Here is a 14,734-nt window from a genome sequence, read left to right as displayed (position 1 = left end):
CAAAGCCAGACAGAACACAAAAACTAAACTAATATCAAATGAAATCCAATCGGACTTAGGGGTGTAATTAAAATGCAGTCTCTTAATGTCAGCGTTAATTAGTCGCCTTAATTAATGATTATTAATATGGTTGTTGAACCTCCCTCTTTGCTGCCCTCCTCCATCCCATATAGCCATATATAAACCCTACCCTTGGCTTGATTATTATGCAAATTAATTGTTTGGATCTCTTTTTTCTCTCTCCTTTTCCCTGTATATTTTTTTTATATTCTGCATTTGACGAACTCATTGAAATGCATGAAATGTTACCAACATCGAGGGAGATGCAGAGAGAGTGAGAGACACAGAAAATTATACAGTCTGAAAGGAGAGGCCCTGCAGCCGTTGTCCGTCGGTTAAACATGATTATCACAGTTCCACCTCATCGCAATTACCAGGGCATGTGAGGAGGATTTCAAGTCAAGATCTGGCACTGCCTCTTTTTGTGCCATAAAATACGAGTATCGTATCTTCACTGCCGAGTCCGGAGTCTGGCAACAAACGAACGGATGACCAAAAAATCTGGTAATCGAATTAGGCAACTTCGTGTTTTATAAATGTTATCATAAATATTCCATTTTATTAATTACCGCGCATAATTCACAAACAAAAGCAAGCGAGAGAAATCATCTACAGATCGAAGAAGATCCAAGATCCAAGCGAGATCTCTCGAAGTTTCCTCTCTCTTTGTGTCTCTGTCGATTGGAGATCTCCAATGTTCGAAGTTCCCGCTCTCCCGATCGCAGATCGAGCGATCATTGTTGTTCGAACTTCGACTTCGAATCATTAACATATTTAATTTGTTTCTAATTTATTCATAAATTTATATTTGTAGCACCCTCCCCTGATCATGATGATTCTCTTGTTTTTGATCATGCCTCTCTTCATGGCTCCCATCCCAATCCCATTCTATTCTCTGATTTATGGGAATACAGCTGATTAATGGCAGATCCGACTCGGACTCGGACTTGACTCGTATTCGTACTCCCAAGATCTGGTCGGACTGGCTGTGATTCAGTGTTCGACTCTCCTCTACTCCTAAGTAGGTGTTGTTACGCATATTAGGATGGTTACGAGGAGGGCAGGGAGATGCTATTAGGCCTCGGCTTATGGGTAATTTGTGGGAATTACCAAAAGAATACAAAGAAAACGAGGAGGCGACTGATAGCATTGTCTATAACTAATAATGTGGTGTCTTTGAGAGGGAAAGCTATGGGCCTAGAAGCCTGTTTACAATGGAAGGTCTCTAGAATGATGGAATCCTGAAAGGGAATTGATGCTCCTTTACAAAATCTCCTACTAGATAGTGTGATAGTCCCTGATTCATCGATAGAGAAACTTGTCAAGATTGTATATACTTAAAGATCTTGTATAAATATAGCCGCAACCGTGAAAGGTGAATGAGTTTCAAAATGTTTTATTTTAAATGTAGAAACTACATATAATCCACTGTATTCTTAACATTTGAATATTATTTCGTCTCAGTGAAGACCTGCTATTAGTTTCCCCAATTTTTCTTTAGGACAGCCATGTATTCCTTAGTTTTTTTTTTTTTTTTTTCATTCTTCAATTTACTTTGTGAATTTATTTAAAAATTCCGTGTTAAATACTTGTACAAACAATGAAATAACTTATTCGCTTACGACTAAAGTGAACCAGCAAATGTTTTGCACTTGGATTTGGGATCTCCAGCATATTCAGCAGGAGCTTGGGGCACACCCCCAGCTAGCTGACGACATCGTTGCCATGACCATTCTGTCGCAGGAGCTCCAGCTTCAGTTCGTGCTCACGTGCCTTAAGGCGCAGCGCGGCAATGGAGGAAGTGCGTCGGTCCTCGGGCGGCGTGGATGATCGGGGCGGCGGAAGCGGGGCCGGCGGCATTTGGCGCTGCGGCGAGTGTGCCAGGGTCAGGGCCACGGGTGCCGTCTGTGTGGGCGAGCCGCAGGGCGCCTGGTGGGTGAGGGCAATCCCCACCAGCTGCTGGGGCGACAGCTGCGAGGGCTGGACGTGTGGGGGCGGCGGCTGTGGCGGAGGCTGGTGCTGGTGCTGGTGCTGCGAGGCTCCAGACGCGGGCGAGGTGGGCGGCGAGGCCAGCAGGTGGTTGGGCGAGTGTAGGTCTGGGGACCCTACCAGCATGGGCTTTCCACCCATTGGCGGAAGGTGCGGGCCCCGCGGCACAGCCGTCATGTTGGCCAAGAGCGACTGGAAGGAGCTGGAGGGCGAGTACATCCCGGCCATGCCTGGGGGAAGCATGTGAGGAGGAGCTCTACAATGAGAGAGAATCATGGGTTAAAGGAGCTAGCTCTCTTGGGGATTCTCCGGGGGCTACTCACCGCTGGAACTGATTGAAGTAGCCGGAGGGGATCATGGGCGCTGCCGAGAGATGCGGGTAGCGGAAGGCGGCCAGATTCGCCGCGTGTTGGGCATCGAAGGGCTTGCGCAGTTGGAAACCCAGATGGGTGAAGGGATTGGGCGGCAGGGCGGCCCCCACCACCGTTTGCATGCTGGCGGCGCCGCTGGGCAGGTAGGGATTGTAGGGATGCGACTGTGGACCCACCTTCTCCTGCTTGCGCCACTTGGCGCGACGATTCTGGAACCAGACCTGCAACAAGACGACAAAGGAAGGAGAGAAGGCCATGAATTATGTGTTGCTGGCAGGCTACTGTATCGGTATCCGCAGCATCCTCCTGCATTGCACGGAAGACTCCTCATCCAATTAATGGGCGTTGTTATTGAAAACGCCCCTTTAATTAGTTTTTAACATAACAATCTGAATATGGGAGTCGATGTCGATCCCAGGGACAAGAACGGTGGCTGATTGCACTCAAAGTCGGACTGGGACTCGCACTCGGAACAGAGAATGGACTGTATGTAGTCCTGGGAGAAATGGATGTTCGGTTAAGCAAATAATGTTGTTTAGCATGGGGCAATAATTAAAAACAAGAAGCGCCGGGGATTGTAATGACTGGCACTAAACTAAAATTGAATGCACATTTCTCCCCATCTTCTGCTGTTCTGCTCTCCCCTGGATGCCTCTCAGAGCGTCTATCTTCGAGTCGATTTCATTAGGGACGACATGCTCCATTATTTTTCAATTTTACTACATTGTCGGCTGCACGTGGGGCACGCGAATCAACCGCAAATCTCCTTAACATAGCTCTCTGGGGGCCTTACCTGAATGCGCGCCTCGGTTAAGCCAATTTTCATCGCCAGCTCTTCTCTGTAAAAAATAAAGATGAAAAACCAGAGGTTTAGTGGTAAATAGAGAGAGGACATGGATTATAATCAATTGAAATGGTTAGGAATTGAAAGCTTTTTATTTTCTGTAGAGCTAACCTCGTTTAGAATGTCTCTCTCTGGCGTTTTAGTGAAGTGTTCTTTCTGCTACACCTAATCGCGTTTATCACCGAACTTTGCATATCTTATTTCAGAAAGCTCTCTCTCTCTGTCAAAGTGCACCTGGAAGCTTTCGACAGAGCGAAGAAAGCCCTTCTATGCGCTTCTCAAAGCGCTCACTTATGTGAGCCTCTCTCTAAGCTCGACCTCTATCGCGTCTCTTTCTGTGACTCTCGCGCGAATACACCTACATAAGTGCTAATTGCAGCGTAAACACAAATTAAATCTGATTTGATTTATTTGCTTAATTAATTGCCGGGCATTCAAATCAAGCAGCAAGCAGCCTTAATGAATTGAATTGAGAAGTGCAGCTACAAGCGGGCAAAAAGTTGATCTAATTGTTGCTGCTATTGACTTTGTGAGCTTTTCTGTAACATTTTTGTTGTAGTGCTTCGCTTGGGCATCGTGCGGTCTCAATTAGCAGTTCACTTTGGGGCTCGGACTGGGAGCTGACTGAGTTTTAATTTATGGCAATTATGACTTTATGACTAAAGTCTCGAGAGGTTTCTGCATGCTAATTGAACTCTGGAGAGGGTCATCGATTCGGATCTATGAGAGATGCCTGATCTTTGGTGATTTGTAATCGAATCGAACCCGTAAAAGCCCATTCAAATGTTACTCCAAATAAGATAGATGGAAGATCCATCCACTCGGGGGGGTCGTCATAAGTATTATTATCACCCGAGTCGTAAAACCAAGGAGCGTCTCTCCCTTTTGTCGTGTCGCGCTGATGTCTCGATGAGCGATTTATGCAAATTTCATTTCTCTCCTCTCGAAAGTTTGGGGCCATTTTCCATTCGGCCCTCTTATCTTTTGTCATATTATATGTATACTTGTTCTTGTTCTTGTTGTTGTTTTGGTTCTCACTCTTGCGTTACTCACCTCGTAAACACATCGGGGTAATGGGTGCGTGAGAAGGCCTTTTCGAGCTCCTCCAGCTGAAAGCTGGTGAAGGTTGTCCGATAGCGACGCTGCTTCCGCTTCGGGGCATACTCGTCCGCCTCGCAGTCGCTGTTGGCGTCCGAGATGGGGCTGTTGGTGCCCCCGCTGGCGCCGCTGGGTGCGCCCCCAGAAACCGAAACCGTTAGCGAGGCCCCGGCCGTTGCCGCCGACGCCGAGGAGACGAGGACCGAGCCACGATCGACCACAACGCCATCCGGGTGCCCCAATTTGGCTTCTTGCGGTAGTTCCTCCAGCTTGATCTCCTCCGATATGCCCATAATCCACCAAGGCGCACCAGAACTCCAGTACTCCAGTATCCCACCAAAGGCAGCTGCAATGAAAACGGAGGAGCGGGGGTGAGTACAGATTACAGACGGGTTTAGGGGTTATAGTCGCGCATTAGAAGCTCGTAATTCAATAAACGCTAAACGTGCAATTATCGTGCACTTTATTATGCCAATTTCTGTAATTTCTGCCATCGACTCGTACTCGCTCGCAGCCATGACCAAGTCGGAACGGAACGGAACGGATCGGATCGGGACTGGGCCTCCGAGGTTAGAGCTGCGGTTACAGTATTACACTGTCCAACAAAAAAGAATTGAGTGTGGTTGGATGGGGGATAATAGGGTATTGGGCAGTGTTCGGCTTATAAAATGCGATTTCTATACGATCCTCGTCAAAAGCAGAAGAGTGCAGTTTTATACTGGATGACCAATGATTTCTCTATAAAAAACAGTTTAGGTAACAAGAAAGGGGCGATATTTTTAAGGGAAAGATTCTCACTGGATGAGAGTGCATGCCGGACATAAACTGTTAAGACACACTGGAAGAGAGAAGGTTCATGTGCGCAGCAGGAGAGTCAGGTAAGAATGGAAACTTATTTTCATCACTGTGGCTATAAGAATGTATGGTAGGCAAGATATATATATATATGCACTGTATGGGGAGGGACAGGTTACCTTCTGTCTCTTATATGCATTTACCTATAGTCGGATATAAAAGGCGATCTGCTATACTTGATTTCGAACATATTTAACCATATTTTCGAAAGGAAACGTCTTCAAATAGTGTTGTGCATATTCTGCAATTCCAAAACTATTTTATTCTAGCAACAAATTCTCCTTGGCCAAGTGTTGCGGTTCGGGAGCGTGCCTTATGGTCATGGCCCGGTGTCTGAACTGTGTCCCACTGCAGCTTGTGGTCTCATCACAGACCAATGCAAATCGATGACCACACCACAGACTGGGCTCTGTCCGTCAGCTGATCTCTTCCATCAACACGTTTCAGCTGACTCGCTGAGTTGGGTTTATTTTTCAGCCGGGCCCCGGCTATGGGCTGCTGATGGCTGATGGCAGCTTTCATGTGCAGATCGTTTGGAATTTTAATTAAATTGGGCGGCAACTTCATTTTCATCATCATCAACTCAACAGCAGCTACAGCTCCACTTTGGGTTCGAGTTCGAGCAGCAGAAGCAGAAGCAGGTTCAGGTCCGTGTCCATGTCGCTTCTATCAGATCAAATTAATATCAGGTGCCAGCAGCAGTTGGTTTGCTCTCCTCGTTCTGCCCTGAACTCCACGTCAGAGTTGAAGTTTTGGTAATTTCATGTTTTGCTAATTAATATACGAGGGTCTTTAATGACAACTAAATGGTTAGACCCGATGTGTAACCTTCCGTTGGAGCTGCAACGCGTTCGCCAAGAGGTAGACGTAGAGGCAGAAGCCGGTTCCAGTCCCAGTCCCTGTCCCATGCCCAAAAGTCTGCTTGATTGATGGCCGCTGCTTCTGTTGACATTTCAGTGGCTCGAAACCGCTGAATACATATATCAAAATTGTCCAAATACCTTGTTAAATGGCAAATTAGTGTGGCTGTGATTGATTTAGTTGCATTCTTTTGCGGAATGAAGTTGCAACAACCAAGCAACAACCCTTTGGGGGCACTCGGAGCACTCGGAAGAGGGAGACACATATCGAGGGTCCATCAACTTGTTGAGGCACCTTGTCCTCTGATGTCTGATTGCTGGATGGGTTCAAGTTAATAACTCATAACTCCTGATATGATTTGCGCTGTCAGTTTTTGAATGCTGTCCACAAATTCCACGCATTGACAGCTGACAAACTTAATTTGTGCGAGCGACTTGCGGACCGTGGACCGCAAATTATTAAATTAGTTGTACGAATTGCAATTATGTCTGCTGCGTCCCTCCTTCACCTCTACCTCCACCTCCACCTCCACTTGAACCTCCTCCTCATCCTCCCTTCCTTATAAAACCCGTAAAACTGATTAATTCATTGCATGCGATAGCGAACTGTGTAGCTGCAGTGGCAGTGGAGCAGCGGAGCAGCGGTTGTGGCAGTGGCAGTACGACTTACTACTACCGAAAGGTATGCGGGGAATGTGTGCCGTTTGGCTTTGTTGTAGAGCCGCCTTATAATTGTATCCGCGTTACGACTTTATTATTGCCTTGCAGCAATCAGAGGAGACCCAGGCCCCGAGCTCGAGGAAAGAGTGCTGCAGAAGGATGATGTGATGGCTGTTGTCTCTGATTGACGTTTCGTTGGGTAATTAAAAGGCAAAGCCAAGAGAGCTCTCGCTCGATTCGGTTCGCTTGGAGAAACTGTCAGGTTTTCTTATTTTTCTTATTTTTTGTGCAGACCTGCTCATAGCTTCATTTAGTCAGTGCCGGGGACAACAACTAATCAAGTTAACGCTGCACTTGCTCTGCCCAATTGCAGATAGTGCAGCAGAAGCGGTCCGGATCGGACACCAGGAAGAGGCTCCAAGTGGACGAGACAGAGGAGTATCTCCAGGCGGGGGCGAGTTCGTGCCTAACATTTTGACACAACATCAGAGAGTCGAAGTTCTCTGTTTAGTCCCTGGATGCTAATCGGGCAAAGCGCCACAGCCAGAGCCAGAACCAGACCCAGACCCAGACCCATTCTCCGTCTGGAACTGGAACTTGTTTGCCGGTTGCTTGTTCCGTTTAAAGATAAGCTCCATTAGTGTCTCGGGGAAATATTTAAGAGCACACAACATTGTAAGGTCTGTGTGGGTTTTCCTAAGACATGGAACATATGGAAAATTAAGAAATTAATTCATAATACAAGACAAGTGTACTTCCACAGGTAAATCACTGTTGTCGTCACTTCTGTCATCTCGATAAGCATCAATGTTTCTGCCTTTGCGGGCTACTCTTTCCACAACTCAACTCAACTCAACTCCACACAGACTGGTCTCTCCTTCAGGCCTGGTGTCGTTTTTATGGTTGCACTTTTGTGTTTTTAGCTTCTTCGTCGGGCCCGTGTGCTGGCATATTTCATTAAAAGCCACAACGGACGGACCTCAGGACGACTGCTGCCGCTTCGACTGCTGCTTCGGACCAGGTAGAACAGCAAACAGAAGCTCTTTTCTGGCATTTTGTTAATGCGTCTCCGTCTCGTGTCTACCGAGACTCCCGAGTCTCCCAGTCCTCCAGTCTCGTCTGCAGTCGCGTCTCTGTATCTGGGGCTGTTTATTTATGGGTTTACATTAGGCTAAACCACTTTAGTCACACTTTGATGATCGGCATTGTAATTTCCCCACCATACTACACCCGCCATGATAATGGCAAACATTTTGGGTGGCTTAGCCCCAAGGCGAAAGCTCATTCGTTCTCGGTGATACGAGACGGGCTGCTCCACTCCCGATGCACGATCCCCAGCCGAGTGTGTGGTCGCTTGATGGATTGCCTCTACTAAGCCCTGAACACCTCTACACCGATCATTCCACTAAGACACTCTTTAGAAACTCTCTTCCCTAATAGTTTCAGTTGATAAAGTCAATTATTAATTTTCGTCGAGCTCTTCTGAGTCACCCAAAAATACATAAAATTGATACCACGACGAGGCAGCTGGAGCTGGAGTTGCAGCCGAATCCGAATCCGAGGCTGTGGCTGTGGCTGTGGTAAGCGTAAGCCTCTGCACCTGAGTTCCCTCTTTCGTTGTTTTGTAGTTTCGTTGTTTGTTTCTTGGCGCCGTCTTTGGACCAGGTGCGATAAGGCAGCATTCTTGTTGTTGGCCCAGGCGCCTCCCGTCATCATCATCGTCTGGTTGTTGTAGCTGTTGCTGTTGTTCTTCTGTGCGTTGTACCTTATGGGCCTCTGCCTCTAATGCACACACTCCCAATTATAATTAGTTTATTCATATCCTGTGTCGAAGCTGCCTGCCGCCTCATTTGTTGTTCTTGGGGGCAATCTTAATTCAATTTACTGGCCAATCGGCCGAAAGACACTTCGACCCGAGGGCTACCCTAACCCTACCCTAGATAGCCAACAGATGGGATGGTCAGGTGATCAGCGGTGGCATAGAGCTGGGATCCCTTTGGTGAACAGCTGTTGATAGCTTTCACTTCATAATCAAGGGCTATGTTTGGCAGGAGATATTGGAAGTGAAGCGAACTTCGAGTAGGGCTATCTATCTATCTGTCTTATGGAATATTGGATCTTCGAGAAGTTATCTTTTGTTCTCGTCAATGTGTGCGATTTGAAGACAGAACCAAACCTTTTTAGATACATCCTTTAGATATTCCTCTAGTGATGTCGTCTCTGATGTGTCTCTTCTAAATTCTCTCTATTCAAAGTATTCCATATTTTTTCAGTATCCTCTTTATCGCTTGAAATGGTGTTAGATCTTCAGTAGAGATCTCTGTCCCGCAAAGAACGAGGGTCTTTCTTAGGGTATTCCCTCTTCGATGTCCTCTCTCTCTCATTCCATCTGGTTTGGCCACCCTAATGGAGTAGATTGCTGGGACGGTAGCCCCCAAGGTAGTCGCAGGTTCAAGTTGTGACTCAGGTCCCAGGTTGCAGGTCCCCAGCCAGACGCGTAGCCCACTTTCAAGCCGTGGCTCTGGCTGTGGCTGTGGCTGTGGCTCTGCTTGTTGTTGATGCGGTTGTTGATGGCGATGCTGTGGCTGATGTTGGATGTTGGTGATGTTGATGCGGGGCCAATTACTCATAAAATGCATGTTAAAAACACAACAGCAGAAACAGCAGCAGCAGGCTGCACTGGAGGATCGTGGCGCGGATCGAGGAGAGGGATCTCTGATCTGTTGCTCGGACAACTGTTGCTCGACGCCGTCGTCTCCATCTCCATCTCCATCTCCATCTGTCTGTCTGTCTGGATGGTCTGCCTCTGCCTGGCCTACCTCTGCCCTTTGTCATTGTCTTGTACGTTTTGATAAGCGAATCCGAGGCAGAGCAATTTGGAGATGTGTCCGACGACGACGTTGATTTCTCATGTTTGCATGTTCCATTTAGCGAAAGGAGAGAGGGATGGGATGGGGTCCCAGGATGGGAATTGGAATTAATGAAGCACATCTCAATGAATCCTCCGCAGCAGACTTGGCGCCATCTTAGCCACAGAGCCACAAACAGATCGAGGAGAGTCTCTTCTTGGGGGTGTTGCTCAATCAGACCTCCATCAAAAGGCAGCGCCCGCCGCCTCCCTCCAATTGGGAGTTGTCGAACAATCGACGAGCAATCAGAACGTGTGTTCGTGTTCTGATAGCTGCCAAAAATTCGGTTGTATCTATAAGATATGAGCACGCTATCTATAGTATGTATCTGGCAACAAGTTTTAATTGTATGTTGCCGTAATTGAATTGAACCTGCCATCCAGGTGCTTCTCTTTTTTGGGGGAAACATATTTTAATTTTGCCTCTGCCTCAGAAGGAGGACCACAATCTTATCGGAGGCGAGGAGATCTCCCTCCTCCCAACACTGTCTACGGGGGCAGATGCTACCCCGGAGATAGCCTGGCTATTTGCGTCACAATTTGCGTTCGAATTGCTGCTGACAAGTCACATGGGCATTATTATTAATTAAATCAATCGCTGGGGCCAAGTGCTGGCCAATTCGATTATCACAAGAGGCCGGAGACCTCGCCTTCTCTGGGATGGATGGAAGTCAGGGCTTATCTGCTGCACGGAGTCGGACGCAGAGTCATGGTGCACATATCTATCTGTCTATCGAGGTGCGCAAGGCCCTCGTCCACGTCCAAAGTGAAGTGGTCAGGGCTTTTGACACGATTATCTCAGTCCGATAGCCGGGGGCCCGGTTAATTTCATTTATTTTGTAGGAAAACACGGGTACAAGCACCCACTGGGGGGCTGAAAACATCAGCCAGACAAAACGTGATTTATTGGCACAGCCTGTGCCGCTGACAATTTGTACTCTTTAATGGTGTTTAATTAAACCCAATCAGCGATAAACTTATCGAGCTATCAGCAGGAGCTCAAGCAAAGTCTTCTACTTTAGGGGGCACAGAGCCCATAGAGCTCGTAGAGCCCCCTCCCCTTTTGTGGCTAATCAAATTCCGCCTCTATTGGTCGCTCGGGATGGTCTACAGCGATGATATGATTCGGATTGATATGATACGAGGCGAGATAGGATGTGTCCAGGTGGGGAATTAATCAAATTTAATGATATTTAATTTTACGTTTTACTTTTAATTCAGCCTTTCCTTTCGTTTACTGATTGGTTGATTGGTAGATTGGTAGAGTGGTCGGGGGAATTATGAAATTATAAAATATATATGGGTTATACTTGTAATATTTGTCAATCATGCTGAGAAGTAGGTTAAGTCCGAGCTGGGATCGTATCTTTGCATGGGATTGATAGCCACAAAAGTGATACAAATTGGGAGGGGGAAGCATGTGGGGGAGGGTTTGCAATTGGGAACATTGTAGATTGATGAGGTTTGGCGGGAGTTTGGGGTGGGAAGGTAATGCAAGCGGAAGTTGTCCGATTTGGGGTATCACCCATGTGATTTTATTACATTTGGATCGTCTCTTATGGGTTTCCATGATGTTTTTTTTTTGTAACTTGTACAGAAAGCTGCAGAAACATATGACCCATACTGGGAAAGCTATCTACCTTGGACCTATCCAAATCCTATCTATAGATCTTTAAACTAGATACTTTATGAAATTATCCATCGATAATGGTAATGGATAAGGAATGGTATGAATGAAATACAAAAATCTATGTTTTGTGTTTGGTTTCTTATTAATAAAAAGTTCCCATCCTAGCTATCCTATTCACTATCTATCTATTTTTTGATGGAATCATTCATATTATTTCTGGATATAGATTCAAAACATAAAATCTGAACAAGATGGACTGAAGTAATAGGTTTTACGAGGTTCTTTTACTTAAGTTACATATGGAATTGGTTATAGTTCCCATTTATAACTTTATCCTCCTTCTTTTCCTTTAGAATCACTCATATACTTCTATATCTATGCATCTCTATGGAGGCATAAAGACTACCGGGTAATTATAGTGTCGCGGCACGTGTTCTGCGACTTCCAAAATTAGGAAAGGTTTTATCTATCGATTTATTCTATCTACAGAATATGAAAAGAATCGATTCTCAAAACTATAGATGGTCTGTTGAAAGAGGATAATTTTAGCTTGTCCTGTTAGAGACTTGTTAGAGTTTCTTCCAACTTTTAGCTCTCAGAACCTTACCTTATTTTCGTATATTTCAGTGGGGCCTATGGCAGTGTTATATCTTCCTTGTAGAGCTCCTATCTCTTCCTATTTTCTTCTGTTTCGCCTGGTATTATCAGTATCAGAACTTCCCGTTCACTTCAACAATCGGAGAGCACTTGCCGACGGTCTTTCCGCACTCCGTCAATCAGTCTTTGGCTTGGAGTTCTGTCGGATCTGGGGGCTGTGCCTGTGCCGGAGAACACAATACAACAATACTCTGTGGATCTATTATCTGCGAGTGGTTAACACCTCCAAAGACACCAACACACACTCCACCACACGGCACTGTGCAACACAAACAACGGGAGGAGAACGGAGAACCAGACGGCCACGAATGATATGTCGGAACGGAACCGAGAGCGCGAACACGAAAGACGATGACCGGGCTCTGTCAGTGCCGCAAGCGAACTACAGTAAGAGCCACTGCCGCGCCGGTGAAAACTCAGGTGGGTTCGTTCCGTTCCCCAGGTGCCACAACCGGTTGGAGTTGTTGCTGCGGCTGAGTCGGCTGCTGCTGCTGCTGTTTCTTGATTGTGCGCCTCTCTCCCGTGTTGTTTATAGCCTCTGCTCTGCCCTGCTCTGCCTTTTGTGAGTGGGAGCGAGAGGCAGCTATGCGATCGACGGCTGCGATCGATCGTCACAGGTGTTGCGGCAGCAGGTGCTCCGCCCCCTTGGCTGTAAGTGCGAGCGGGAGGGCCAGTGCGAGTGGTGGCGGCAGCCTATGGGAGGCGTCGCCCCGAACGGAGCGCAGTAATGGCGGCGGCGTCTGCTCTCCCGCCAAGCGAGCGGCTTCTCTTTTCTGTTTTTCTTGGTATGCGTTTCAGACTCTCTCTCTCTCGCTCTCTCTGTCCATCATTCAAACTCCCTACCTCTCTTTCCCTCTTGTTGGAGTGTAATTGAATAAGCCTCGGCACAAAGTGCAATAAATTTGATTAGCAAAATGGAAATTTATTTGCCCCTCCGCCGTGGGTTAACTCTTCTGCGTTTCCATAGATGCGTTTCGTTTCCCGATGTTGCGGCTCATAAATTAAATAATTTAACCATGGCATTGGAATCCACATATGTACATATCCGAGAGAGGTATAGAGAGAGAGGTTGTGCCACAGGCAAGAAGGGGAGAGGGAGTTTGTGGCACAGGCGGAAGGTGGAGAGAGAGGTTGGAAGGGATGAGGGGCAGCGCCACAGCCAGTGAGGGAGAGAGAGAGCATTCTCCTCGGACCATATAAACCGTTTGTTAGTAGTGTTAAGGGCCTCGTTAATGACTTTGTTGGCTTTATTGGATGATTGCCGGAGTCGTACGTAGTCGTAGATTATTGCCTTGTTTACCCACGTAAACATCGAGGGATAGGGATAGGGTCTGCCTGGGGTGTCAGGATGGTAATGGGAAATGCACTGGCCGTTTGAAAGGGTCATAGAAACAAAGAGTTAATGGGGGAATGACAGATGAGGCCCCTGAGTTGAGTCACGGGCGCAAAGGGTTTCTAATGGAGGTTCCAAGGTGTTGGCAAGGGATTCTTATAATATCATATATGATATTTAGTCCCCTAGTTTAGAGGTGTTTCATCATTTAACGAATTTTATACTACCCATACTCCGTATTATACATATATTTAAAACTATTTATACTCCTTCGAATCTATTCTTATATTATTTCCTAGCCAAATTTAATCCATTTCTTCTTCATCCCCATACATATTCATATTTTCAAACCGAATCCTAACATTATTTAAAGTATTTTAGCCATTGTAAATCGTAATCTGTTTAAAATTTATCAAATCTTTACAAAATTCACAAAATTGCAAGTTTTAATCGATTGCCAATGGATAACGATAACTGTCATTACTCTTATCAATAAATTTCGATTGCATGCAAATTACTGGATGTTACCTATCCGTTATTCATCTCAATTGAATATTATCTTTTGTTTGAAACTATAATATTCCGATATATCCTTTATCCCTTTCCTATATCACTGTTATTAGATTAACTGTCGAAAATATCTATTAACCATATTTCATGAAAGGCATTTCCACCTAAGGAATTCCATTTGTAGAGTTTCCCACTCTTATAGACCAATCCCCTCGATAGGCCCCCTTCTATTGCAGAACCTATCCGGTCTTGGCCATTTTCGATCAGTCCTAACAGATTCCATTCCTTGATAACTACTTCATTAGGCCTGATATAACCTGGCCTTATACATCGACGGCTTCGTTCCAGCCACTTCTCCACTTGCAGCATTTTCCAGTGGAAGCTGTCTCGGTCTTCGCCTCATGCCCCATGCCCCTGCCCCTGCCTCCTTGCCACTCTTTGGTCTCTGCTGGAGTCGCCCAATTTGCTCGTACCGCCAGGCAATAAATAAAGTGTTAATGGCAATTGCATACAAATAGTTTGGCGTTGCCATTATATTGCCATATTATCCCATTGTCGGGCCTTAACAAGAAGCAAACAATGCGACGCCACAGTCGCGCAGTCGCAGATGCACTCACAGTCGGATCTGGATTCAGAGTCAGAGTCAGAGTCAGCGTCAGAGTCAGAGTCATAGTTAGGGTTGGAGGCGATCCTCCTCCGATCGAGTTGCGACTGGCTGCACTGCAGCTAATTTCACGCTTCATTTACAGGCGAAATGCAAACAAAAGAGCGGCCAGCGGCCAGCGACCAGCGACTGGCGACCGGCGACCGGCGACCAGTGACCATTTGGCCGATGGGTTCAATGGACAGGCGCAGAGGTCTCTATGGTATATCTCGTCCCCATGTGGCCGTGTCAATCAGCTCGTCGCGCAAGGTGTGCACTCGTTTTGGAAGCGACTCCGCTCGGGAATCGCTCTCGA

At 46.5% G+C, this 14,734-nt stretch overlaps 1 protein-coding gene across 2 annotated transcripts; it reads right to left on the bottom strand.

Moving 5' to 3' along the window:
* Positions 1-1,513: 1,513 nt before the first annotated feature.
* Positions 1,514-12,358, bottom strand: LOC108163945 (homeobox protein aristaless). Of its 2 annotated transcripts, XM_017299484.2 has the most exons (5): positions 11,883-12,358; positions 4,318-4,708; positions 3,214-3,259; positions 2,373-2,641; positions 1,517-2,305 (listed from the first exon to the last, which is right to left on the bottom strand). In XM_017299484.2, the coding sequence occupies exons 2-5, from the start codon at positions 4,653-4,655 to the stop codon at positions 1,765-1,767; spliced, it is 1,194 nt and encodes a 397-aa protein (XP_017154973.1). In that variant the 5' UTR covers positions 4,656-4,708; positions 11,883-12,358; the 3' UTR covers positions 1,517-1,764. The 2 variants fall into 2 exon arrangements, with proteins under 2 accessions (XP_017154974.1, XP_017154973.1); XM_017299485.2 differs by lacking the exons at positions 4,318-4,708; positions 11,883-12,358 and adding an exon at positions 3,376-3,400 and having other exon boundaries at positions 1,514-2,305.
* Between the last annotated feature and the right edge of the window lie 2,376 nt (positions 12,359-14,734).

The sequence above is a fragment of the Drosophila miranda genome, chromosome 4 (genome assembly GCF_003369915.1).
Source record: "Drosophila miranda strain MSH22 chromosome 4, D.miranda_PacBio2.1, whole genome shotgun sequence".
Taxonomy (NCBI): domain Eukaryota; kingdom Metazoa; phylum Arthropoda; class Insecta; order Diptera; family Drosophilidae; genus Drosophila; species Drosophila miranda.
This window is presented reverse-complemented; position numbering and strand designations above follow the sequence as displayed.